This window comes from Salmo trutta, chromosome 36 (assembly GCF_901001165.1).
Source record: "Salmo trutta chromosome 36, fSalTru1.1, whole genome shotgun sequence".
Taxonomy (NCBI): Eukaryota; Metazoa; Chordata; class Actinopteri; order Salmoniformes; family Salmonidae; genus Salmo; species Salmo trutta.
This window is the reverse complement of record NC_042992.1, coordinates 40,484,508-40,511,931: the sequence shown is the minus strand read 5'-3', so window position 1 is coordinate 40,511,931 and position 27,424 is coordinate 40,484,508. Positions and strand designations below refer to the sequence as shown.

Sequence of the window (27,424 nt, the reverse complement as noted above, 5' to 3'; positions counted from 1 at the left end):
AAAATGTTCATGATGCCGTTGACCTTAACAAGGGCCCCAGTACCAGTTGAAGCAAAACATCAAAGATCAACCACAATATTTTACAGTGGGTCTGGGGTTATTTTCTGCTAATGAGTTCTCATTTCGATGCCTCTGGTGTGAGTGGCCAAAGATCTCTATTTTCATGTTGTCTGACCATAGCACCGGTTCTAATTCAAGTGCCAATGTCATTTAGCAAACTCCAGATATTAATTTGTTGTATGACATCAAAATAGAAGAATCCCAATCCCGTAAATTATGTTGGGGGGGGTGATCTTTGATGTAATGTGGCTATTTTTCTTCCACTGGTCCTGGGGCCCTTAAGATCAACCGCATCATCAACTTTATCCAGTACCCCGGACATTTTATCAAAAACCTGGTTGCCTCTGCCAGGAGGCTGACACTTGAAGGCAATTGGCTCTTCAAGCAAGACCGTAACCCCAAGCACACATCAAAATTCGTAAAGAATTTGTCAATTGGCCACAATCAACATTTTGCAATGGCCATCTCTCTCTCTGGACCTGAAACACATCTGGTTTGAATTTAAAAGGGCAGTCTGTAAGCGCAGCCAAAGGATATCAAGGATCTGGAAGGTTTCTGTATGGAGGAATGGTCTAAGAACGCTCGTAGAACATTTTAGAAAAAGGCTCAGTGCCGTTATCCTTGCAAGGTATGGTATTGCAAACGGGTGCCAATCATTTTGACCCCTACCTTTTTTGAGAATAGTTATTTGTTAATTACTACTAATTGTTAAACAAAATCGCCTCCTAAGCAATTGTATTCGTATAATATTATTTCCCAATTTTGTTTTGCGCATTAGATATAGTGCTGTATTTGAATTACTTTAGTCATTTTTGCTAATCTTTATCAAGGATGTCAATTATGGACCTCACTGTACACTACAAACAAGTCACAACCTCAAAGCTGTACACTTGCACATCTGTAATGGTGGTGTTTCTGTTTTTTTGTTGATTTTCTCTCAGTGCATGTGGTTATAGCCACACCTGGCAGGATCTTGGACTTGATAAAGAAGGGCGTGGCCAAAGTGGATAGAGTTCAGATGATGGTGATGGATGAGGTGAGTGTGTGAATACATGTGGTACCTGAGTCAATCAACCACTCAATATACTCAGCTACTGTAGATGACTCCAGAGAATCAGTCCATGAGATATTTTGTTACAAGCCACTCACTATTCTTCATCAGGGCCCAGCAAATCTGTTCTGGTGTATCTATCTACCGAAGAGGTTTAAGGGGCTACAAGTAATATTTTCCCCTGCAACCAGTGCCATATGTCAATTACATACCAGTAGTAGCAAATTAATACATACTTTTTAGAACGCTGCTAATGCTTCTCTTAATAATAATGTCATCTCTTCCTCACAGGCGGACAAGCTGCTGTCTCAGGACTTTGTGGTGCTCATCGAGGATATCATCAGCTTCCTGGGCAAGGGCCGTCAGATCCTGCTGTACTCTGCCACCTTCCCCATCAGCGTGCAGAAGTTCATGGTGAGTAGTGCCACATGGCGCTGAAACACAATCTGGCAGCCATGTGGTCTCACCAACAGGCCAGTCTGTTTTGCTCTTCCATAATGATACGATATACAGTGCATTTGGAAAGTATTCAGACCCCTTGACCTTTTCCACATTTTGTTACGTTACAGCCTTATTCCAAAATTGATGAAAAAATATACATCACTTATACACACACACTACCCCATAATGACAAAGCAAAAACAGGTTTTTTGATATTTTAGCAAATTTATTACAAAAAAACTAAAAAACATGCCTTATGTAAATAAGTATTCAGAGCCTTTGTGAGACTCGAAATTAAGCTCAGGCGCATCCTGTTTCCGTTGCTCATCCTTGATGTTTCTACAATTTGATTGGGAGTCCACCTGTGCTAAATTCAATTGATCGGACATGATTTGGAAAGGCACACACCTTTTCAATATAAGGTCTCACAGTTGACAGTGATTGTCCGTAGACCTAGACAGGATTGTGTCGAGGCACAGATCTGGGGAAGGGTACCAAAACATTTCTTCAGCATTGAAGGTCCCCAAGAATACAGTGGCCTCCATCATTCTTAAATGGAAGATTTTTGGATTCTTCCTAGAGCGGTCCACCCAGCCAAACTGAGCAATCTGGGGAGAAGGGCCTTGGGTTCTTGGTCACCTCCCTGACCAATGCTCACTCTGACAGAGCTCTAGAGTTCCTATGTGGAGATAGGAGAACCTTCCAGAAGGATAACCATCTCTGCAGCACTCTAACAATAATGGCCTTTTATGGTAGAGTGCCCAGACGGAATCTACCCCTCAGTAAAAGGCACATGACAGCCTGCTTGGAGTTTGCCAAAAGGCACCTAAAGGACTCTCAGACCATGAGAAACAACATTCTCTGGTCTGATGAAACCAAGATTGAACTTTGGCCTGAATGCCAAGCATCACATCTGGAGGAAACCTGGCATCCTCCCTATGGTGAAGCATGGTAGTGGCAGCATCATGCTGTGGATGGTTTTCAGTGGAAGGGACTGTGAGACTAGTCAGGATCAATGGAAAGATGAGCTGAGCAAAGTACAGAGCAATCCTTGATGAAAACCTGCTCCAGAGCGCTCAGGGACCTGTCTGTGGCAGGGGTTCACCTTCCAACAGGACAACGACCCTAAGCACACAACCAAGACACCTCAGGAGTGGCTTCGGGACAAGTCTTTGAGTGTCCCAGCCAGAGCCCGGACTTGAACCCGATCAAACAACTCTGGAGAGACCTGAAAATAGTTGTGCAGTGACCCTCCCATCCATCTGAACTTGAGAGGATCTGCAGAGAAGAATGGGAGAAACTCTCCAAATACAGGTGTGCCAAGCTTGTAGCGTCATAGCTAAGAAGATTTGAGGCTGTAATTGCTTCCAAAGGTGCTTCAACAAAGTACTGAGTAAAAGGGTCTGAAAACTGAGAATGGGATATTTCAGTTTTGTATTTTTTTATACATTTGCAAAAATTCTCAACCTGTTTTTGCTTTGTCATTGTGTAGATTGAGAAATCAAAATTTAATACATTTCAGAATATAGCTGTACCATAACAAAATGTGGAGAAAGTCCAGGTGTCTGAATACTTTCCAAATGCACTGTACTTAGTTGTCCATTTTCATGGAAATACATTTGCGCCACGTCAGCATACAAACACAATATATACTGCTCAAAAAAATAAAGGGAACACTTAAACAACACAATGTAACTCCAAGTCAATCACACTTCTGTGAAATCAAACTGTCCACTTAGGAAGCAACACTGATTGACAATACATTTCACATGCTGTTGTGCAAATGGAATAAACAACAGGTGGAAATGATAGGCAATCAACAAGACACCCCCAATAAAGGAGTGGTTCTGCAGATGGTGACCACAGACCACTTCTCAGTTCCTATGCTTCCTGGCTGATGTTTTGGTCACTTTTGAATGCTGGCGGTGCTTTCACTCTAGTGGTAGCATGAGACGGAGTCTACAACCCACACAAGTGGCTCAGGTAGTGCAGCTCATCCAGGATGGCACATCAATGCGAGCTGTGGCAAGAAGGTTTGCTGTGTCTGTCAGCGTAGTGTCCAGAGCATGGAGGCGCTACCAGGAGACAGGCCAGTACATCAGGAGACGTGGAGGAGGCCGTAGGAGGGCAACAACCCAGCAGCAGGACCGCTACCTCAGCCTTTGTGCAAGGAGGAGCAGGAGAAGCACTGCCAGAGCCCTGCAAAATGACCTCCAGCAGGTCACAAATGTGCATGTGTCTGCTCAAACGGTCAGAAACAGACTCCATGAGGGTGGTATGAGGGCCCGACGTCCACAGGTGGGGGTTGTGCTTACAGCCCAACACCGTGCAGGACGTTTGGCATTTGCCAGAGAACACCAAGATTGGCAAAATTCGCCACTGGCGCCCTGTGCTCTTCACAGATGAAAGCAGGTTCACACTGAGCACATGTGACAGACGTAACAGAGTCTGGAGACGCCGTGGAGAACGTTCTGCTGCCTGTAACATCCTCCAGCATGACCGGTTTGGCGGTGGGTCAGTCATGGTGTGGGGTGGCATTTCTTTGGGGGGCCGCACAGCCCTCCATGTGCTCGCCAGAGGTAGCCTGACTGTCAGTAGGTACCGAGATGAGATCCTCAGACCCCTTGTGAGACCATATGCTGGTGCGGTTGGCCCTGGGTTCCTCCTAATGCAAGACAATGCTAGACCTCATGTGGCTGGAGTGTGTCAGCAGTTCCTGCAAGAGGAAGGCATTGATGCTATGGACTGGCCCGCCCGTTCCCCAGACCTGAATCCAATTGAGCACATCTGGGACATCATGTCTCGCTCCATCCACCAACGCCACGTTGCACCACAGACTGTCCAGGAGTTGGCGGATGCTTTAGTCCAGGTCTGGGAGGAGATCCCTCAGGAGACCATCCGCCACCTCATCAGGAGCATGCCCAGGCGTTGTAGGGAGGTCATACAGGCACGTGGAGGCCACACACACTACTGAGCCTCATTTTGACTTGTTTTAAGGACATTAAATCAAAGTTGGATCAGCCTTTAATTTTGAGTGTGACTCCAAATCCAAACCTCCATGGGTTGATAAATTGGATTTCCATTGATTATTTTTGTGTGATTTTGTTGTCAGCACATTCAACTATGTAAAGAAAAAAGTATTTAATAAGATTATTTCATTCCGATCTAGGTAGTGTTCCCTTTATTTTTTTGAGCAGTGTATTACATGCGGTACGAAAAATGGTTAGTAAGTACACAAGTCACACATTTACATTTTAACATATTCAAAGTCTGTACGGAATACTGTCCGACTGTGTATTGGACCTGCATCTGTCCTATGTCTTTGTTCAGTATCCAGATGGCTGATGGAATGAAACTTGCCTTGCTCTTATTCTTGCTGAACAGTGATACCCTTGATCTCCTTCCTGAGAGCAGCAGCTCAAAACATTGGGCAAGATTGTGTGTGGCGTCCTCTGAAACGCTTGGCCTTGCCTGTTTATCATAGAGGCCCTGAAGCCCCCTGCACTGCAGCCCGCAGAGTTTGGACCACATGTTCTGTCTGACTGATCATAGCCTTATTAGCCACTATACAGGCCCGGAAGCAAAGTCTGCACAAACTATATATGGCAGGCGTAGTTGGAGAGTATCCTGGTGTTGACATTCAGTTGTCTGAGTCTGCACAGGAGGTACAGTTGTTGTTGGTGTTTTTATTTTTAATGATGTTCTGCCTTAAAAGTGTGTGCTGTCCATGTTTGTTCCCTTGTACTTAACTCAGCCTCTACACCACCCAGGACTAGGTGGCTCATTGATTTCCGGAGGAAGGCAGACCCAATGTGCAGTTATTTAGTTTTGAGTCTGAGGTAGTTATTGCACTAGTCATGCACCATGTTTACTTCTGTTTGGAAATGCAGTGTGTCATCTGTGAGGTCGACATGCTGTCATCTGCATATTTCACTGCCAAGCAGTCCCCTTCGGAGCCTCTTAGATCATTGGTAGGGCTGTGGCAGTCACACAATTTCGTCAGCCGGTGATTGTCAAGCAAATAACTGTCGGTCTCATGGTAATTGACAGTTCATTAACATAACATTTAGAATCTTCTGGCTTTCACACAGCCTACAAGCCACTAATGCAGACGTTTGGAACATCTACTTTTTAAAAAGTCTAAATCCATGTTGTATAGCCTACACCTTAACAATATACATGACCTATATTACATATACAATACATTGCTTCTTTAGACAAGTCTAAAATAAATAAGATATGAAGAAAATGTAGTCTATTTCAGAAGAACAGAATAGCATACTCTGAGTTGTCCTGATGTAGCTATGGGCTTCATTTAGCAGACAAGATTTGCTTAGAATTCTGGGGCATTATTTTATAGTATGAAGAATACAATTGAACGAAGCTGAATAAAAAAGGAAGGATATTTTCTCCACAAACGATTTGATGGAGTGCGCACATGCAGTTATTCTGTGTTGAGCAGTTAACAAAGAAATATGCTTAATTTAGAGTTATTAATGTAACTTTAGTTGTTCTACAAATGTTGAGCTCTGTTTGGATTTTTAAAACATTGTAAGGCTGCATGATGCGACTAATGATTTGAAAAAAGTAGTTTGAAAGGCATGAACTCTGCTTTGTTTTTTCACAATTTGACAAGCACTTGATAATGCCTAGAATTTCATGGTTCATCCCCTTTGTGTGGCTGTAATGCACCCTAAAAGAATCCATGCCGTCTACGGCCAGAGGCCATTGTGCCCTTCTCCCGGAGTGCTCCGAAGCACCTCTCACTCACGTGGCTCTCCATGTGACTGGGTCTTTCTCACAGGCTACAAGTGAAGATGGACACAGCTGGGTACGCAACTGCGCGCGTCCTTATCCAATTCATGTTCCATTAGTAGAAAACACTATCAAAGGTGACCGCAAATGAAATTATGCATGTAATGCTTTTATTATAAAGGGGCATTTTTATGGTGAAAATTAACCTCCCCAAACTTGAACATCACGCGCTGCTTATGTATGCCAGTTAGGCTCTACAGCCCTTGTAAAGTGGATTAATGTGCTTAATTTTAAGAAGTTATTTGGCCACTTTAGTTGTGATACAAACCTTATTAAAACACTATGGGCTAGGTTACTTGAGGTATGCGACTGATTCTAAAAAGTCGCCAAAAAAGTCATTATTTCTTATGCTGGGCGTCGTTCACAAGTGATGATGTATAATTCATAGGTAGGCTTACATTGTCACCCATCAGAATATTCTTGATTTAATATTGTCTTTACATATACTAAATAACGTGTGAAATTTGATTCAGAATGGACCATTTATCATGCACCTGTATTGACACATGTCATCTATGCCCTTAAATAGTGAATGGAGGATTCTTATTTTTTATATTTTTTCCCCGGTTATTTTCATGCCAGCCAGGTAGGCTCTCCTGTTGTAAATATAAGCAATGTGCTTAATATTAAGTTGAAAAATATAGCAGGCCTAGCCTACTAGAAAGCTGATCCTCCTATTTTTAGTAGAAGCAATCACTCTGTTTTTTCACACAATTGCATAGCCTATTGAAATGTTGCTCTCATGAAGTGTTTGATTAGATTTGCATTGGTGTCAGAGTGATTAGAGGGACAATAGAGTGCTGAGTACCAGGCAGTTAGCAAGTTTGGTAGGCTACTAATGACCATGAGCAGCATCAGAGCTTGGAGAAGCCTAATTACCTAGACTAAATGGTCACATTGAATTTACTTCCTTCATGACTCGTGATCGCCGGTGTGGTGGAAATGTGGTCACCGCAACAGCCCTAATCATTGGTGTATAAGTCTACCCACAAGGTAATGCTGGGGTCTGTCTGTAGGTGGGTGAGTTTGTAACAGAGAAGGTGAGGCTGCATGCAGAGAACTCCATGAAAAGGGTGCACACGAGTGAGGCCTCTCCAGGTGTCATGGCACTATGCAACACTGCCAAGACTGCATCCTCCACTGATGTTCTTCCTGTATGCAAACCTTCTTACAATAATTCTATATAGCTTGGTAAACCCCCCCCAGCTCAGACAGATCTTAGATGTCTGCCAGCTCATCTGAGCTTTCTTTCAGTAGCTGTCCTTTGATTTTTAATTTTTTTTTTTGTCTGGTCTTTTTCGCTTTGTTGGATTTGACTCTTGAAGACCTATCTCACCTCCTCCTCAATGGTTTTCTCCATCCAAGGCGTAGAGGTTCAGTTGCTGTCTCTGGCTTTCTGTTACAGTGGAAAAGTCATCATTATAAAAGTGTTGTTTATTGACAAACTGGTCCTTGTCCTTTTGTTTTTCCCTTAGGTTTTCTTCTTGGCTTGCCCGGGTAGGGTTTGCAAGGCCCTGCCAGGCCTGCTTGAGGTTCACTGTGTGGAACATGGTTCCACTAGCTTTTGTAGTTTTCCTTAGCTTGGGTTATTTGTTGTTTTTCTGTCGTTTTCAGTTCTTGGTTGCCAGCAGAAAAGGCTGTCTTTTTCGTCTTGCTACAAGGGTCTAGCCGTGTGTGTAGGCAGGCGCACACACGTGTAGTTATTCCAGCATTGATTTACTCAGGCACTTCCATAACCCTCTACTCTCCCTTTTTTTATTTTCCTATCCCCACTCTCTGTCTTTCCTCTCTCCTCCAGGCCAAGCACCTGCAGAAGCCCTATGAGATCAACCTGATGGAGGAGCTGACTCTGAAGGGCATCACCCAGTACTACGCCTACGTCACTGAGAGACAAAAGGTCCACTGTCTCAACACACTCTTCTCCAGGGTGAGCCTTGGCACTATCGACCACAAACGCATGTCAATGTACATGTAGTCTGGAATGTGGGCACAGATTAGTATACCATACAGCCTTTACAGCCTCGGTGGTTCCCAAACTTTTTATAGTCCCGTACACCTTCAAACATTCAACCTTCAGCTGTGTACCCCCTCTAGCACCAGGTTCAGCGCACTCAAATGTTTTTTTGCCATCATTGTAAGCCTGCCACACAAACACACACACATGCTATACAATACATTTCTTAAAAATAAGAGTGAGTGTGAGGTTTTTGTCCCAACCCTGCTCATGGGAAGTGACAAAGAGCTCTTATAGGACCAGGACACAAATAATAACAATCAATAATTATTATATATATATTTTTTTACCCCCTTTTTCTCCCCAATTTCGTTGTATCCAATTGTTAGTAGTTACTGTCTTGTCTCCTCGCTACACCTCCTGCACGGACTCAGGAGAGGCGAAGGTCGAGAGCCATGCGTCCTCCGAAACACAACCCAACCAAGCCGCACTGCTTCTTAACACAGAGCGCATCCAACCCGGAAGCCAGCTGCACCAATGTGTCGGAGGAAATACCGTACACCTAGCGACCTGGTCAGCGTGCACTGCGCTCGGCCCGCCACAGGAGTCGCTAGCGTTTCTAGCCATTTTGAGCCTGTAATCGAACCCACAAATGCTGACGCTCCACATACTCAACTAGTCTAAAGAAGGCCAGTTTTATTGCAGCTTTAATCAGGACAACAGTTTTTAGCTGTGCTAACATAATTGCAAAAGGGTTTTCTAATGATCAATTAGCCTTTTAAAATGATGAACTTGGATTAGCTAACACAACTTGTTATTGGAACACAGGAGTGATGGTTACTGATAATGGGCCTCTGTACACCTATGTAGATATTCCATAAAAAATCTGCCGTTTCCATCTACAATAGTCATTTACAACATGAACAATGTCTACACTGTATTTTTGATCAATTTTAATGTTATTTTAATGGACAAATGTGCTTTTCTTTCAAAAACAAGGACATTTCTAAGTGACCCCAAACTTTTAAACGGGTGTGTGTGCCTTAACAAATCATGCCCAATCAATTGAATATACCACAGGTGGACTCCAATCAAGTTATAGGAACATCTCAAAAATGATCAATGGAAACAGGATGCACCTAGGCTCAATTTGCTAACATTTAAAAAAAAAAACTGTTTTTAGTCTGCACCAGATTTGCCAGTTCTTGCTGTGAGATGTTACCTGACTCTTTCACCAAGGCATCTGCAAGTTCCCGGACATTTCTGGGGGGAATGGCCCTAGCCCTCACCCTCTGATCTAACAGGTCCCAGACGTGCTGAATGGAATTGAGATCCGGGCTCTTCGCTGGCCATGGCAGAACACTGACATTCCTGTCTTGCAGGAAATCACGCACAGAATGAGCAGTATGGCTGGTGGCATTGTCATGCTGGAGGGTCATGTCAGTATGAGCCTGCAGGAAGGGTACAGCGTGAGGGAGGAGGATGTCTTCCCTGTAACGCATAGCGTTGAGATTGCCTGCAATGACAATAAGCTCAGTCCGATGATGCTGTGACACACCGCCCCAGACCATGACGGACCCTCTACCTCCAAATCGATCCCGCTCCAGAGTACAAGCCTCGGTGTAACTCTCATTCCTTCGACGATAATCACGAATCCGACCATTACCCCTGGTGAGACAAAACCGCGACTTGTCAGTGAAGAGCACTTTTTGCCAGTCCTGTCTGGTCCAGCGACGGTGGGTTTGTGCCCATAGGTGACGTTGTTGCTGGTGATGTCTGGTGAGGACCTGCCCTACAACAGGTCTACAAGCCCTCAGTCCAGCCTCTCTGTCTGCAATAGGCTGATTCTGAGCACTGGTGGAGGGATTGTGCGTTCCTGGTGTAACTCGGGCAGTTGTTGCCATCCTGTCCCCCAGGTGTGATGATCAGATGTACCGATCCTGTGCAGGTGTTGTTACACGTGGTCTGCCACTGTGAGGACGATCAGCTGTCTGTCCTGTCTCCCTGGAGTGCTGTCTTAGGTGTCTCACAGTATGGACATTGCAATTTATTGCCCTGGCCACATCTGCAGTCCTCATGCCTCTTGCAGCATGCCTAAGGCACATTCACGCAGATGAGCAGGGACCCGGGGCGTCTTTCTTTTAGTGTTTTTCAGAGTCAGTAGAAAGGCCTCTTTAGTGTCCTAAGTTTTCATAACTGTGACCTTAATTGCCTACCATCTGTAAGCTGTTAGTGTCTTAACGACGGTTCCACAGGTACATGTTCATTCGTTGTTTATGGTTCATTGAACAAGCATGGGAAACAGTGTTTAAACCCTTTACAATGAAGATCTGTGAAGTTATTTGGATTTTTACGAATTATCTTTGAAAGACAGGGTCCTTAAAAGGGGCCTTTTCTTTTTTTTGCTGAGTTTATATAAAAAATAATTGTTACTACATAATTCCATGTGGTAATTTATAGTATTGATGTCTTCACTATTATTCTACAATGTAGAAAATAGTAAAAATAAAGAAATCTGTGAATGAGTAGGTGTGTCAACTTTTGACTGGTGCTATACATTTGGATGGGGCTCCCGAGTGGCGCAGCGGTCTAAGGCACTGCATCTCAGTGCTTGAGTCATTACAGACCCTGGTTCGATTCCAGGCTGTATCACAACTGGCCGTGATTGGAAGTCCCATAGGGCGGCATTGAAGATAAGAATTTGTTCTTAACTGACTTGCCTAGTTAAATACAGGGTAAATAAATAAAATAAATCGGGATGTCCAACAGGTCGATCACAAGCTTACCAGTAGCTCGTAGCTCTCCAAACAATTATCAAATGAAATGCAATTTTCACGTGTTACATTGTATGCTGTCATGGCCAAATCTCACAAGTATCAGACACCGCATGCTTCTATCTAATCAAATCAACATTGAAATCCCAACCATGCTTAGCCACTATTGACTTAAAGCCAAACCTAACACAATATCAGCCAAATAATTTCCAGCAATATTGCCCCGTCTGTCTGTGGTGCGCTCATTTGTCTATCACTCTGTTTGTAGCCAGTTGATGTGATAACTGTCTTTTGGGTTGACAGAAATACTTTCCCCCAAACCTTCTCAATTAAATGTTAATTGCAAAGTAAGCTTACCTTGAGTAAGTTTATCATTTGTATCTATTATTTTCAAACTTTGCCATGAAATGAGCAGCAGCAGTACAGAACCATCGCCGGACCGGCACATTAGATGGCACATTCCTCACTTGCTAGATGCGCGATTTAAAGGGGATTTACACTTTAATCAAAATGTGTTATTTCTCTTCCAGCCCTATAAATAAATTGTCCTCTGATGTAATTTCAGCATTGACATGGACTCAAAACATCCTATGTTTCTCTATCAACAATTGTTATTGAGAGTGAAAAACAAAAATGAATTTAAACCAAATAACAATATAGTTTGAGTAAATATCAAACATAAGTCAGATTTTTTATTTTTATGGCCCCCCTTTGTTTATTTCCCATTATTTAACTGTGTATATTGGCAGAACAGTGCACTACTTTCTCTTGTATACTAAGGACCTGGGGAAGAGAGTAATGTGCCTATTTAATGTCTAGGAAAAAAGAGCAGCTGGCGATTTTTTTATTTACATTTTTTTTCTAAAAGTAGCTCTCATGCTAGAAAAGGTTGCATACTCCTGATTTAGGTATCCTTGAGTTATACAGTGTTTCAAAGTAGGCGACAGTGTTTTGAATGGTGTACAGTGAGTGAATTTTAAAGCAGATAGTGTTAACAAACTAGCATTGCCTACCTATGTATTTTGCTTAGTGGCGCACACTGTTGAGTTTTGGCCACATGAGAGATGCAGTGGTGTTTGTCTTACTGTAACCTTATTCTATGCTTTTATATTTGTTGCTGTTATGTAGAATACTATTGTGATCTTGCAGGCATTTGATCTATCTTTAATAAACAAGCACCATTTGCCAGAGTAGCCTGTTGTTTACTAGCCTGGGAACCAGTCTTTAGCTAATCCACTCCATCTCATGTGCCAAAGAGACTGGCCTTCCTGTCATCTTCAAATATGAATATTCTATAATGAGTTTGAGGAGAGCAGAGGATTTGGTTATGTAAATATTGGAACTTTTTTTATTTGTCCAGACGAAACAGTCTGTCAAGTTGCTAGCTCATGTCTAAATTCTCACACTAAATACAAACTGCAATTCCAACCACAAAATGTCTTAGTTTTGATTTTAAGTCTCAAAATAAAAAAAAACTTGCCTAGCTAAAAGCTACATGTAGTTTTTTACATTCTATTTTTGAGGGCCACGTGTTGTCATGGAACATAATAATCTTATTTCCAATGAGCAACTCTGCTGTAAATCTAGTGCATATTGAACATTGAGATTGCCGAAAGGCCAATCTCTTTGCAATGTCCGGGAAAAGTTGGAACCGCAGCCACTGATCTTTTAAACCCACTTCAGAAATGTTTACATTCATGATAAACAATTGCCTAAGACCTGCCCGAACCCTGTATTTGTTTTTGTTTAAGGCTTTGAGATTCTCATTATAATGAAAAGTGCTATATAAAGTACATCTCTGATTGTTTGTTAGTTTTAACATTTCCTTTCAGTTGCAGATCAATCAGTCCATCATCTTCTGTAACTCCACCCAGAGAGTTGAGCTGCTGGCTAAGAAGATCACCCAGCTGGGATACTCCTGCTTCTACATCCACGCCAAGATGATGCAGGTCATCGATTTAGATTCACGCTTATTGTCCTACAAGAGGAAAATCTGCAGCCACTTTAAAGGAGGGGAAACGTTATCAGGGGTTGGAACTGAAATTATTTTCCAATCGTTTCGTTCTGAACATAACTTTTTTTGTTCCACTGTTCCGACCAGCAAAATATGGTTCTGAACCCATTTAATCCCCAAAAGAGTAACGGCTTATCTTTCCTTTCTGTTCCTTTTTTAAACTTCTGAAATTGTATTTATTTTTTTGCTCGACATTGGTGAAGTAATTTAATCAGTGTAGATAGATCAGCTTGCTATGGAGAAGACAAGCTATTTACATGCATTGGACAGACGAGTGAAGGATGCGACTGAAATTTGCCAGGTCGAGCGAGGGTGGAGGAGGCTTTGCTTGAAGCGCTGTGCATCTTATGACATGCATCTTAATTAGGCCCACAGAATTATACCTACGAAGGAGTGGCTTCTATGAAGGAACTTTGAATGTCTTTTGAAGTAACAAGCTTGTGTGTGCAGAGCGGCAACAGAATTAAAATAAAAACATGTCTTACCTTACTGTAGTTAATAAATCCAATGTGAAACATGATCACTGCAGAATTCTTAACTAGAATTGAAAAGGTTAATTAAATCTTTAATTAAAAATATATCTTCCTAACTTCTGAATCACTCTTGTAACGTCAGTAGGCTACTAGACTATGCTTCTGAGGGGCAGGCAGACACTTTTCTTGCAGGCAGACACTAGAATACATTTGAGTGACAGTGGGCTTTGTTTTATTGTGGGACTTGCCCTGAACGTAAAAAATGTTATTAACCGGTTCCCATGCTTTTAAAATAACGGTTCTGTTCCGGAACTGTATAGATCACTTTCATTTGTGTTTCTGATTCTGTTCCTCTAACAATGTTCTGTTCCCTGAACCGGTTCCAACTCCTGATTTTATTATTATGGTCTACAAACCATACCAGATTTAATGAAGAACAGATTTGTATTTATTGTCCTACAAGAGAGAAATCTGACCAAAGAGGAGATGACCTTTGGACAGAAATATGGGGAATATATGAGTTTGTGCTAGTCAATGTATGGGAGCCATGAGAAAATATGCAATTCTGAGGTTGTGTTCAGTGCTCTCATGCAGTGTTCTTTTAATCCTCACAGGAGTACAGAAATCGTGTGTTCCATGACTTCAGAAATGGACTCTGCAGAAATCTTGTCTGCACTGGTACGTATATAAATATTTAGCTGTGCGAACTGGAATATTAATTTGGGAGCACCATTGTGTCCAGATTTTTTTTTTTGAAATAATTGTTGTAATGATTAGGCTTCTCTGCACTGTTGTCAGAGTGCCCTAGAGAAAAAAAGCGAGTGCATATTCGTTAGCATCATGGCTGTACCCAGGCACGTTAGCGTCATGTTTGTAACCCCTCCATATTAGAGACAGGTCAATAATATACATGATGAATTTGGTTTGGAAAATTACTTTATAAACATGAAGTCAGGCAGCTACTGGCTTTCTGTGGCTTTAGACCTACACCACATAGTCCTACCTTATTTTATGATTGGATCCCTCTCGCCGCAAATAATGCTTTTGGTTTTGCCCGGTCCTCAGAGGCCGGGGTTTGTGAAGGGTAAATAAGTTGAGGTAGGCCTCTTTCACTCACTCTCCTCTGTTCTTAAACAAACGCTAAAACTTGGAACAAATAAAATCGTGCAGTCAAATTTAACATAGTAAATTCATAAGCAAGAATTATATTGAAAAGGCTCATTTTTCAAATGGACAAAGTTTCTATTGCGAAGCGACAAGATGTGCATCTCGTGTCTGAGTGCTATTTCTCAAAACGAGTGATAATTGGTAATGGTCATATAAACATTTTAACATATCTGGTTTGTAGTATGCTACAGAACAAGGGCTGTTTCTCTGAACCTCAGGCAAAAGGCTTAAGCAACCCTGTTTCTCTCCCCAGCCAGAGGCAGCCTGTCTCAGACTCTGGCCAGTAGAAGCAACTAGGGCTGTTGTGGTGACTGTATTACCGCCACACCGGGGGTCACGAATCAGGAAGGCGTTCAAATTCCGCGTCACAGTAATTAGGCTTCACCAATCTCTGATGCTGCTGATAGGAAGATTGGTAGGCAACTAATGACTAACTGCCTGGTACTCAGCACTCTATTGTCCCTCGAATCCCTCTGACAGCAATGCAAATGTAATCGAAAATCTCATCAAACACTTCATGTTGTGCAAAATTTCAATAGGCTATGCAATTGCGTGAGAAAACAGTGATACCCTCTACTAAAAATAGGAGGATCAACTTTCTATAGGCCTACTATATTTATTTCTCAACTTGCCTCATATTAAGTACATTGCTTATATTTACAACAGGAGTATACCCTGGCTGGCATGAAAATAAACCACGGGTTAAAGCGTCCTCCATTCGCTATATTAAGTGCATAGATGATGTGCCCCCCCCCCCCGCTGCTTCTGTTTCAATACAGGTGCATGATAATGGTCCATTCTAAATCAAAAGAAATTTAACACATATATTATTTAGTATATGTGAAGACAAGATTAAATCAAGACTAGTCTGATGGGTGACAATATTAGCACTTGTGAATCATATCATCACTTGTAAATGATACCCAACATAAGAAATAATGCCGTTTTTTGTGACTTTTTCGAATCAGTCGCACACCTCAAGAGCCTAGGCAAAAATATTATTTTGTGTCCCAACTAAAGTGGCCAAAAAACTTCTTAGGGATCGGACCCTTAAAAAAGTATAATTATTATTTATTTTTTTTCCGCCTAAAATGATACACCCAAATCTGACTGCCTGTAGCTCAGGACCTGAAGCAAGGATATGCATATTCATGATACCGTTTCAAAGGAAACGCTTGGAAGTTTGTGGAAATGTGAAATTAATGTAGGAGAACATAACACACTAGATCTGGTAAAAGATAATACAAACAAAAAAACATGCGTTTTCTATTTTTTGTTGTTCCATCTTTGAAATGCAAGAGAGGCCATAATATATTGCAGTTTAGGTGAAATGTAGGTTTTGGCCACTAGATGGCAGCAGTATGTGCAAAGTTTCAGATTGATCCGATGAAGCATTTCAATACTGGACAATATTTTGTATCAAGTCTGCCAAAATGTGCTGAATTGGTCAATTGATACATTTTCAAGTACATAACTATAGAGAACAAACAAAAATGATATGGTAATACAAAATATAACTTTACACACTCCCAGGAATGTCATACATGATGGATCATCAGCTTATACACTTTCACACATCTAGCGGGGTTGGTGTGGAGCCAGAGACAGCAGGGGTTCAAACTGTAGAACCCAGTTCCTAGATTGACATAGGCTAGTGCTTTTGCTGTTAGTTAGGCCTACTCATATTGTTGGCAGACGAAAAGTAAATGTGGACAGTTCTTCCAATATCTTCAATATGGATGCGCGCAGTTGCATCTCTGTGTCTCTCCACTTGTGGCCTGTGAGAAAGACCCGATTACGTGATGGAGCACGCAGCACCCAGGGGGAGGTGCACAACGGCCGTTGGCCGCAAAAGGCATGGGTTTTTTTAGGGTGCGTTACATCCACCGAAGGGATGCCGCCGTGAAATTCTAGGCATTATCAAGTGCTTGTCAAATTGTGAATGAGTGACTGATGTAGTGTATACAGCCTGCGCAAAAAAACAAAGCAGAGCTCATGCCTTTCAAGCTACTTTTAAGTTGCATCATGCAGCCTTACAATGTATTACAAATCCAAACATATAGCCCGACATTTGTAGAACTAAAGTTACATGAATAACTCTAAATTAAGCATATAGGAATACCTATTTCTTTGTTAACCGCTCAACACAGAATAGCTGCATGTGCACACTCCCTCAAATCGTTTGTGGAGAGAGTATCCTTTCTATTTTATTCAGCTTTGTTAAATTGTATTCTTCATACTATAAAATAATTCCACGGAAACGGAATTCAAAGCAAATCTTGTCTGCTAAATGTAGCCCAATGCCACATCAGGACCTAACATAAGGACAATTCAAAGTATGCTATTCTGTTCTTCAGAAATAGACTACATTTTTTTCCATATGCTTCTTGAGACCTATCTAAAATAATGTATTTATTGTGAAGGTGTAGGCGATATAACATGGATTTCGGAAGCCAGGAGATGCTAAATGTGTGTATGTTAATTCACGGTCAATTACCATTAGACCAACAGTTTTATTTGCATGACAATCACTGGCTGACAAAATTTGGTGACAGCCACATCCCTAGCAGCAACCTATTCTCTATTTATTTTCTATAACTGATTTGAAGGGGAAGCACTAATCATGTTTATGCAACCTAATAATGTACCACCCGTTTAGATGGTACAATGATTCTCTACAAAATTAGGTGAACTTGGCAGTATACTGTATTTCGATTTTTTTACGTTCTGTAACGATATGTGAATGTTTGGTTAAGTGATAAGTGATTTTAAGTGTTAAGTGATTTTTTGGGGGGTTTACTCCACTACTTGAGTCCTCTCTATCTATGCCGCTTTCCACACAGACCTATTCCCGCCCAGTCACTCAAGGAGCGCATTTGTTGTTTCTTGACCACGAGACACTTACGTTCAGTCAGCATGGTCAATGCAGCACATGCAACATTGTTGATCACAACGATGCTGTTCTCACTTTGCTTCTTAATATAAATCCACTAGTATTCTATAATTACACTTAGTTTGTTTCTTACATCTGCAAATGGCCAGTTTGTCTTTTCTTAGCAAGTTGGGCCTCAATCGTGTGAGCCGCTAATCGCTAGTTAGCTGGCTGTACTGAGTCAGAGCAAACGTAACTAGCTATATAGCCTGATAGTACCAGTGACGGTGTAGACCTAAATCGGTTTGTGCAACAGTACCTGCTAAATCAGAGGAATACGCAAAGCATGAATATGTTCGCTACATGAACTAGTTAAGAGAACATTCAATGTAGCTAAAGATTATAGGGTCCCCTAGGAAACACTTATTAACACTTCGGTTCCTACCCTGTCACAATAACTCCACCTGATATTTTCCTTTGTTGTCATGTCAAACAGTAGTGTTCGAAGTTCCCACTATATTCTAATTATTTTACATTTAAGTCATTTAGCAGAAGCTCTTAACCCTAATCCAGAGCGAGGTAGGGTCACGGGCTACTCATCAAACAAATTTAGAACTTTTGTCATTCAAAAACATAATACCATCACTTATTTTTTTATATACCATGATATATTTTGGCTATGTCCCACCAGCCCTATGCAAACTATTTTATAATTTTTGCAACCAGGAAATGTCTGAGCAAATTCTGCATATTGCACTTCCATATACATTTTTCTGAATATTTTGTTTGGTTATATCAGATTTTACATGGGTATGTAGTACAGTTGATTAAACTGTTTTATGGTTTACTGTTTGAAACAGATCTCTTCACCAGAGGTATTGACATCCAGGCCGTCAATGTCGTCATCAACTTCGACTTCCCCAAGAATGCTGAGACATACCTGCATCGCATCGGACGATCAGGTACGGAAACCTTTTTATGTGCTTCTTTTGGTATTATGTCAATGCTTTCTATCTTCTTGTAATTACTGAATGCTCTGTTTTGAGAACCTGGCCACATGTTCATTCCATCCCTCTCTCAGGGAGGTTTGGCCACCTGGGCCTGGCCATCAACCTGATCACCTCTGAAGACCGCTTCAATTTGAAGTCCATCGAGGACCAGTTGGTCACCGACATCAAGCCTATCCCTGGCAGCATCGACAAGAGCCTGTACGTGGCAGAATTCCACGCCACCAATCCCAATTGCGAGGAGGAGCTGAAGGAGACAGGCCGCCAACAGGTGGAGCCCTAGAACTCCTCAACTGGTGAGTCATTCCCTCTGACATGCAATATGGCAAATTCCTCAGAAGACTAGTTGGACCCAGTACTTTATTGTTTATACAGGCAGTCTTTTCTTTGTATATATTTTTATTTATATATAGTACCAGTCCAAAGTTTGGACACACCTACTCATTCAAGGGTTTTTCTTTATTTGTACTATTTTCTACATTGTAGAATAATAGTGAAGACATCAAAACTATGAAATAACACATAGAATCATGTAGTAACCAAAAGTGTTAAACAAAACAAAATATATTTTATTTTCTTCAAAGTAGCCACCCTTTGTCTTCTTGACCACTTTGCACGCTCTTGGCATTCTCAACCAGCTTCTTGAGGTATGCTTTTCCAATAGTCTTGAAGGAGTTCCCACATGCTGAGCACTTGTTGGCTGCTTTTTCTTCACTCTGCGGTCCAATTCATTCCAAACCATCTCAATTTGGTTGAGGTCAGGTGATTGTAGAGGCCAGGTCATCTGATGCAGCACTCCATCACTCTCCTTCTTGGTCAAATAGCCCTTACACAGCCTGGAGGTGTGTTGGGTCATTGTCCTGTTGAAAAACAAATGATAGTCCCACTTAGCGCAAACCAGATGGGATGGGGTATCGCTGCAGAATCCTGTGGTAGCAATGCTGGTTCAGTGTGCTTTGAATTCTAAATAAATCACTGACAGTGTCACCAGCAAAGCACCATCACACCACTTCCATGCTTCACAGTGGGAACCACACATGCGAAGATCATCCGTTCACCTACTCTGCCTCTCTCAAAGACACAGCGGTTCAAACCAAAAATCTCAGATTTGAACTCCAGACCAAAGGACAAATTTACACCGGTCTAATGTCCATTGCTCGTGTTTCTTGGCCCAAGCAAGTCTCTTCTCCTTATTGATGTCTTTTAGTAGTGGTTTCTTTGCAGTAATTAAACCATGAAGGCCTGATTTCACGTAGTCTCCTCTGAACAGTTGATGTTGAGTTGTCAGTTACTTGAACTCAGAAGCGTTTATTTGGGCTGCAATTTCTGTGGCTGTTAACTCTAATGAACTTATCCTCTGCAAATAAAATGAAATTTTATTGGCAACATGCGTGTCTAGCAGATGTTACTGCGGTTGTAGTGAAATGCTTGTGTTTCTAGCTCTAACAGCGCAGTAATATCTAACGATACACACACATCTAAAGGAATGGAATTAAGAATATATAAATACTTTAGACGAGCAATGTCAGAGCAGCATAGACTAAGATACAGTATATACATATGAGATGAGTAATACAAAATATGTAAACATTATTAAAGTGACTAGTGTTCTACTATTAAATTGGCCAGTGATTTCAAGTCTATGTGTATGGGGCAGCAGCCCCTCTGTGCTGGTGATGGCTGTTTTAACAGTCTGATGGCGTTGAGGTAAAAGCTGTTTTTCAGTCCCAGCTTTGATGCGTCTGTACTGACTTTTCCTTCTGGATGATAGCGGGGTGAACAGGCAGTGGCTTGGGTGGTTGTTGTCTTTGATCTTTTTGGCCTTCCTGTGACATCAGGTGCTGTGGGTGTCCTGGAGGGCAGGAAGTTTGCCCGGGTGATGTGTTGGGCTGACCGCACCACCTTCTGGAGAGCCCTGCGGTTGTGGGCGGAGCAGTTTCCATACCAGGTGGTGATACAGCCCGACAGGATGCTTTCAATTGTGCATCTGTAAAAGTTTGAGGGTTTTAGGTGTCAAGACAAATTTCTTCAGCCTCCTGAGGTTGAAGAGGAGCTGTTGCGCCTTCTTCACCACACTGTCTGTGTGGGTGGACCATTTCAGTTTGTCGGTGATGTATACACCAAGGAACTAGAAGCTTTCCACCTCATCCACTGCGCTCCCGTCAACGTGGATAGGGGGGTGCTCCCTCTGCTGTTTCATGAAGACCACGATCAGCTCCTTTGTTTTGTTGACGTTGAGTGAGAGGTTATTTTTCTGGCACCACACTCCCAGGGCCCTCACTTCCTTCCTGTAGGCTGTCTCGTCATTGTTGGAAATCAAGCCTACTAGGTAACTCTGGCTCTTCCTTTCCTATAGCGACCCTCATGAGCCAGTTCCATCATAGCGCTTGATGGTTTTTGCGAGTGCACTTTCAAAGTTCTTGACATGTTCTGTATTGACTGACCATGTCTTAATGTTATGTTGGACTGTCGTTTCTCTTTGCTCATTTGAGCTGTTCTTGCCAAAGTAAGGACTTTGGTCTTACCAAATAGGGCTGTCTTCTGTACACCAACCCTACCTTGTCACAACACAACTGACTGGCTCAAACGCATTAAGAATGAAATAAATTCCACTATTTAACTTAACAAGGCACACCTGTTAATTGAAATGCATTCCAAGTGACTACCTCATGAAGTTGGTTGAGAGAATGCAAAGCTGTCATCAAGACTAAGGGTGGCTACCTTTAAACTCAAAATGTATTTTGATTGAACCCTTTTTTTTTTGTTAATACATGATTCCATTAATGTGATATTTCATAGTTTTGATGTCTTCACTATTATTCTACAATGTAGAAAATAGTAAAAATAAAGAAAAACCCTTGGACACACCTACTCATTGGTGTGGTACTCATTGGACTGGTACTATATATTTTATGTGTATAATTTTTGGGGTGCATTTGGAAAGTATTCAGACACCTTCACTTTTTCCAAATGTTGTTACATTTCAGCCTTATTCTAAAATTGATTTTTGTTTTAAATGTAAAAGCACAAACTCTTTGTTGAAGCACATTTGTACTTTGTTGAAGCACATTTGGCAGCGATTACAGCCTCGAGTCTTCTTGGGTATGACACTACCAGCTTGGCACACCTATATTTGGGGAGTGTCTCCCATTCTTCTCTGCAGATCCTCTCAATCTCTGTCAGGTTGGATGGGGAGTGTCGCTGCACAGCTATTTTCAGGTCTCTCCAGAGATGTTCGATCGGGTTCAAGTCTGGGCTCTGACATTCAGTCTTGTCCCGAAGCCACTCCTGTGTTGTCTTGGCTGTGTGCTTAGGGTTGTTGTCCTGTTGGAAGGTGAACCTTCGCCCCAGTCTGAGGTCCTGAGCGCTCTGGAGGGAGCAGGTTTTCATCAAGGATCTCTTTTACTTTGCTCTGTTCATCTTTCCCTTAAGCCTGACTAGTCTCACAGTCCTTGCTGCTGGAAAAACATTCCCACAGCATTATTCTGCCACCATGCTTCACTGTAGGGATGGTGCAAGGTTTCCTCTAGACGTGACACATGGCATTCAGGCCAAAGACTTCAATCTTGCTTTCATCAGACCAGAGCATCTTGTTTCTCATGGTCAGAGTCCTTGAGGTGCCTTTTGGCAAACTCCAAGCGGGCTGTCATGTGCCTTTTACTGAGGAGTGGCTTCCGTCTGGCCACTCTACCATGAAGGCCTGATTGGTTTAGTGCTGCAGAGATGGTTGTCGTCCTGGAAGGTTCTCCCATTTCTACAGAGGAACTCTGGCACTCTGCCCATTACCATCGGGTTCTCGGGCACCTCCCTGACCAAGGCCCTTTTCCCCCGATTGCTCAGTTTGGCTAGACGGCCAGCTTGGTAGTTCCAAACTTCCTTCCATTGGAGAATGGATGGAGGCCACTGTGTTCTTGGGGACCTTCAATGCTGCAGACATTTTTTGGTACCCTTCCCCAGATCTGTGCCTCGACACAATCCTATCTAGGAGGTCTACGGACAATTCCTTCCACCTCCTTCCTTGGTTTTTGCTCTGACATGCACTGTCAACTGTGGGACCTTATATTGAAAGGTGTGTGCCTTTCCAAATCATGTCCAATCAATTCAATTTACCACAGGTGGACTCCAATTAAGGTGTAGAAACATCTCAAGGATCAGATGATCAATGGAAACAGGATGCATCTGAGCTCAATTTCGAGTCTCATAGCAAATTGTCTGAATACTTATGTAAATAAGATATATTTTATTTTTGTATACATTTGCAAAAATGTCATCTGTTTTTGCTTTGTCATTATGGGTTAGTGTGTGTGTGTGTGTGTGTAGATTGAAGATTTAATCCATTTTTGAAAATAAGAATAACATAACAATATTTGGAAAAAGTAAAGGGGTCTGAATTCTTTCCGAATGCACTGTATGTCTGACATGCTAGTGAAAATGGCTAATATTTTAGGTCAACCCTAACTTGGATCTTAAAGGGTCAGATGGGTGTACGGAATATGGTAAATTCCTCAGATGGCAAGCTGACTCCATTACCATCTTATGTCTGTCAAATAATTGTGGCTATAAAAGGGATACGGGATATATTGAATAGGGCGCGTGTGTGAGAGAGGTCTCTCTCTCTCTATATCTTTTAATCCTTGCCACCTTATCTTCCATCCAGGACAACAGGATGTACCCAGCTTTTGCACAACATTCAGCTCTTGCAGCTCAGGCACCTCTTCAACTTATCTTTTCTCAACCTTCAGAACCTGGCACATGGATGTATTTGTTTTTGCTGATTTGTATGTTCTGTTCTTGTTCCCCTTTTTATTTCATTAAGAGATCCCTGCATTTTTTGGCTGAAATAGTCTTAACCATGTTGTTTTGCACCAAAGGTAACTTGCCAAATGCACACTGAGTTATCAGTCCTTTTTTGGCTTAAGACATGTAGGCTTATGTTTTTTGGATTGTATCCTGGTATTTCAAGGTAATAACCAGCTGAAAAGTTGAGGAACATTGCCTTAAAAAAAGTAAGAACCGTGCAAAATATTGATCCAAGTTGTATTGTTTCCTGCTGAATACGTCATCCACTTTTATGGCTAGTAGGTTTGGGCGATATACTGTACACTGGGGTATTTCGAAATACTGACTGATTTTAAAACTGTTTAAAAATATATTTTTTGGGGTGATTGGGGGCACCTGGGGGCTGCAGGGTTGTGTGCTTATAACTACTACGAAATCTAAGATGTCATTATAATTTAGATCCACCTCAGGTCTCCAGCTTTGCATTTGGTTTGCTAACTTGCTAGGTACATAAGTGGCTAGATGTCAAGATCAAGCATCTTGGTTACAGCAGACATTCTAACCTGGGTACTAGTCTTTTTAGCTAACATTCCACTCCTTGCCACTCCTTGTCATTGCCAAAGACAGGCTTTTCTGCCATCTTCAAATATGAACATTCTATCATTAATGAGCTCGAGGAGAACATAGGAGTTGTTCCTAATTCGATAACCCCCACCTCTCTCCTCCAATCACAACGATTATCCTAATATTGGAACTCAACTTTTTTTTCCTCCTCCACAGAACATAAACTTAGCAAAAAAAGAAACATCCTCTCACTGTCAACTGCGTTTATTTTCAGTAAACTTGTTGAATCTTATGTTCATACAAATATTTACACAACTGAGATAAACTGAACAAGTTCCACAGACATGTGACTAACAGAAATGGAATAATGTGTCCCTGAACAAAGGGGGAGTCAAAATCAAAAGTAACAGTCAGTATCTGGTGTGGCCACCAGCTGCATTAAGTACTGCAGTGCATCTCCTCCTCATGGACTGCACCAGATTTGCCAGTTCTTGCTGTGAGATGTTACCCCACTCTTCCACCAAGGCACCTGCGAGTTCCCAGACATTTCTGGGGGGAATGGCCCTAGCCTTCACCCTCCGATCCACAGGTCCCAGACGTGCTCGATGGAATTGAGATCTGCCATGGCAGAACACTGACATTCCTGTCTTGCAGGAAATCACGCACAGAACAAGCAGTATGGCTGGTGGCATTGTCATGCTGGAGGGTCATGTCAGGATGAGCCTGCAGGAAGGCTACCACATGAGGGAGGAGGATGTCTTCCCTGTAACGCACAGGGTTGAGATTGCCTGCAATGACAACAAGCTCAGTCCGATGATGCTGTGACTCACCGCCCCAGACCATGACGAACCCCCCACCTCCAAATCGATCCCACTCCAGAGTACAGGCCTCGGTGTAACGCTCATTCCTTCGATATACACGAATCTGACCATCACCCCTGGTGAGAAGAACTATGAATCGTCAGTGGAGAGCACTTTTTACCAGTCGGTCTGGTTCAGCAACGGTGGGTTTGTGCCTATAGGCAACGTTTTTGCCGGTGATGTCTGGTGAGGACCTGCCTTACAACAGGCCTACAAGCCCTCCATCCAGCCTCTCTCAGCCTATTGTGCACAGTCTGAGCACTGATGGAGGGATTGTGCGTTCCTGGTGTAACTCGGGCAGTTGTTGCCATCCTGTACCTGTCCCGCAGGTGTGATTTTCGGATGTACCAATCATGTGCAGGTGTTGCACCTGGTCTGCCACTGCGAGGACGATCACCTGGCCGTCCTGTCTCCCGGTAGTGCTCTCTTAGGTGTGTCACTGTACAGACATTGCAATTTATTGCCCTGGCCACATTTGCAGTCCTCATGCCTCCTTGCAGCATGCCTAAGGCACGCTCACGCAGATGAGCAGGGACCCTGGGCATCTTTCTTTTGGTGTTTTTCAGAGTCTGTAGAAAGGCCTCTTTTTAGTGTCCTAAGTTTTCATAACTGTGACCTTAAAACCTGTTTGGGCGCATGTCCCGCTAGCGGGACACCTACGACAACATCCTACGACAACATGTTAATCCAACTGCGTTGTCAGATTTCAAAAGGCTTTACGCCGAAAGCATACCATGCGATTTATCTGAGGACAGCGCCCCATTCCAAAATACTTTTTCAACCAGCACATGCATCACAAATAGCGATTTAAATTAATCACTTACCTTTTGAAGATCTTCCTCGGTTTGCAATCCCAAGGGTCCCAGCTACACAATGAATGGTCGTTTTGTTCGATAAAGTCCTTCTTTATATCCAGAAAAGTCTGTTTAGTTGGTGCCAATGATCTCATTAATTCCCTCTTTCAACGTGCATACAAACGAATCCAAAAGGTTACCAGTAAAGTTAGTCCAAACAAGTCAAACGATGTTTCTAATTAATCCTCAGGTACTCTAATATCTAAATAAATGATCATATTTAAGACGGAGAATAGTATGTTGAATAGGGAAGATAAATAACGAAGTGCGCGCACCTCATTCACGCGCCAACAAGACCACTTTTCTAATGAGAGAGTACTTGGAGTTCTTCAAAATACTTGTACATTTTTCACAAAACAAGCCTTAAACCCTTTCTAAAGGCTGACATCTAGTGGAAGCCATAGGAACTGTAATCTGGGTCCTATCTATTTGTATATAACATAGGCAACCATTGAAATAACCTGTGACCCTAAAAAATATATATATATATATATATATTCCGGATGGATTTTCCTCGGGTTTTTGCCTGCCATATCAGTTCTGTTATACTCACAGACATTATTTTAACAGTTTTAGAAACGTCAGTGTTTTCTATCCAATGCTACCAAGTATACACATATCCTAGCTTCTGGGCCTGAGTAACAGGCAGTTAACTTTGGGCACGTAAGTCATCTGAAATTCTGAACAAAAACCAGTCTCCAAAACAGGTTAATTGCCTACCGTCTAAGCTGTTCGTGTCTTAACGACCGTTCCACAGGTGCATGTTCATTAATTGTTTATGGTTCATTGACCAAGCATGGGAAACAGTGTTTAAACCCTTTACAATGCAGATCTGTGAAGTTAATATGCAAAAATCCAAATATCTTGGAAAGACAGTGTCCTGATAAAGGGATGTTAATTTTTTTGCTAGGTTTTTTTGTATCTGGTTGCTAAGGCAACTTACATTTTTTTGTCCAGGCGAAATCAGTCTGTCAGTTGCTAGTTCACGTCAAAATTTTCTAAGTAAACCACAACTTATTTGCTTTGATTTTTAGATACATTCAAGATCCTTGTTGCCTAAATTGTTTTGTGCGACTCTAAAAATCTATTGTATTTTTCAAGTAGTGCCCCTTGTGTGCACTTCCGGTAATACAGTATACCCCAGTATGGTACAAAAACGGTATGAAAATCTGGATACAACCCAACCCTAATATCTGAGAGATGTAAGAAAGATCAGGGAATGTTTTTTTTATTTTATTACATGTACTTATTCTCTTATTTTAGGCACTAAACTACAGTATCGCCATATACTTTCATTCATTTAAAAAAAAAAATATGATACCGGGGACCTTCAGACGGCTTGTGGGTGTCCTAAAACTGAACACCGTCGTGAGGGTCTCAGGTTTCCACAAAGGAGTCATATTAGTGTGCATCCAAAACCAATGTTTTTGTGAGGACCAGTTTTACGGGATGTCTAATGGTCTTACATACACCGCTCTAACTCTGCCACCTTGCCGAAGGGTGATATCGGCAGATGCTTAAACCGATGGCTTTTGATGATGATTTTTGTATTGTTAATTAGATTTCCTCAAGGATGCAGAAATTGTATTCCAAGGGGTAACCTTAACAACCACAAAGGGTAAAGAAAGCATCAATGTTGGATAGCCCATTCATTTACATATTTTTGTTTGATATTAAGATTATATATTTTTAAGATTAAATGTATTCACAAACGGCTGGATAATAGATCCTTTGCTACA

At 42.0% G+C, this 27,424-nt stretch overlaps 1 protein-coding gene across 2 annotated transcripts in view; it reads left to right on the top strand.

Moving 5' to 3' along the window:
- Nucleotides 1-24,208, top strand: part of LOC115176101 (probable ATP-dependent RNA helicase ddx6) — a 42,221-nt gene extending 18,013 nt beyond the window's left edge. For both annotated transcript variants that reach the window (XM_029735915.1, XM_029735914.1), the window contains exons 7-14: nucleotides 1,002-1,096; nucleotides 1,403-1,525; nucleotides 8,166-8,294; nucleotides 12,928-13,044; nucleotides 14,197-14,260; nucleotides 18,482-18,583; nucleotides 18,703-18,924; nucleotides 23,286-24,208. In XM_029735915.1, the coding sequence (XP_029591775.1) occupies nucleotides 1,002-1,096; nucleotides 1,403-1,525; nucleotides 8,166-8,294; nucleotides 12,928-13,044; nucleotides 14,197-14,260; nucleotides 18,482-18,583; nucleotides 18,703-18,911 (839 nt within the window). In that variant the 3' untranslated portion in view covers nucleotides 18,912-18,924; nucleotides 23,286-24,208. The remainder of the gene's footprint in view (nucleotides 1-1,001; nucleotides 1,097-1,402; nucleotides 1,526-8,165; nucleotides 8,295-12,927; nucleotides 13,045-14,196; nucleotides 14,261-18,481; nucleotides 18,584-18,702; nucleotides 18,925-23,285) is intronic.
- The last annotated feature ends 3,216 nt before the right edge of the window (nucleotides 24,209-27,424 follow it).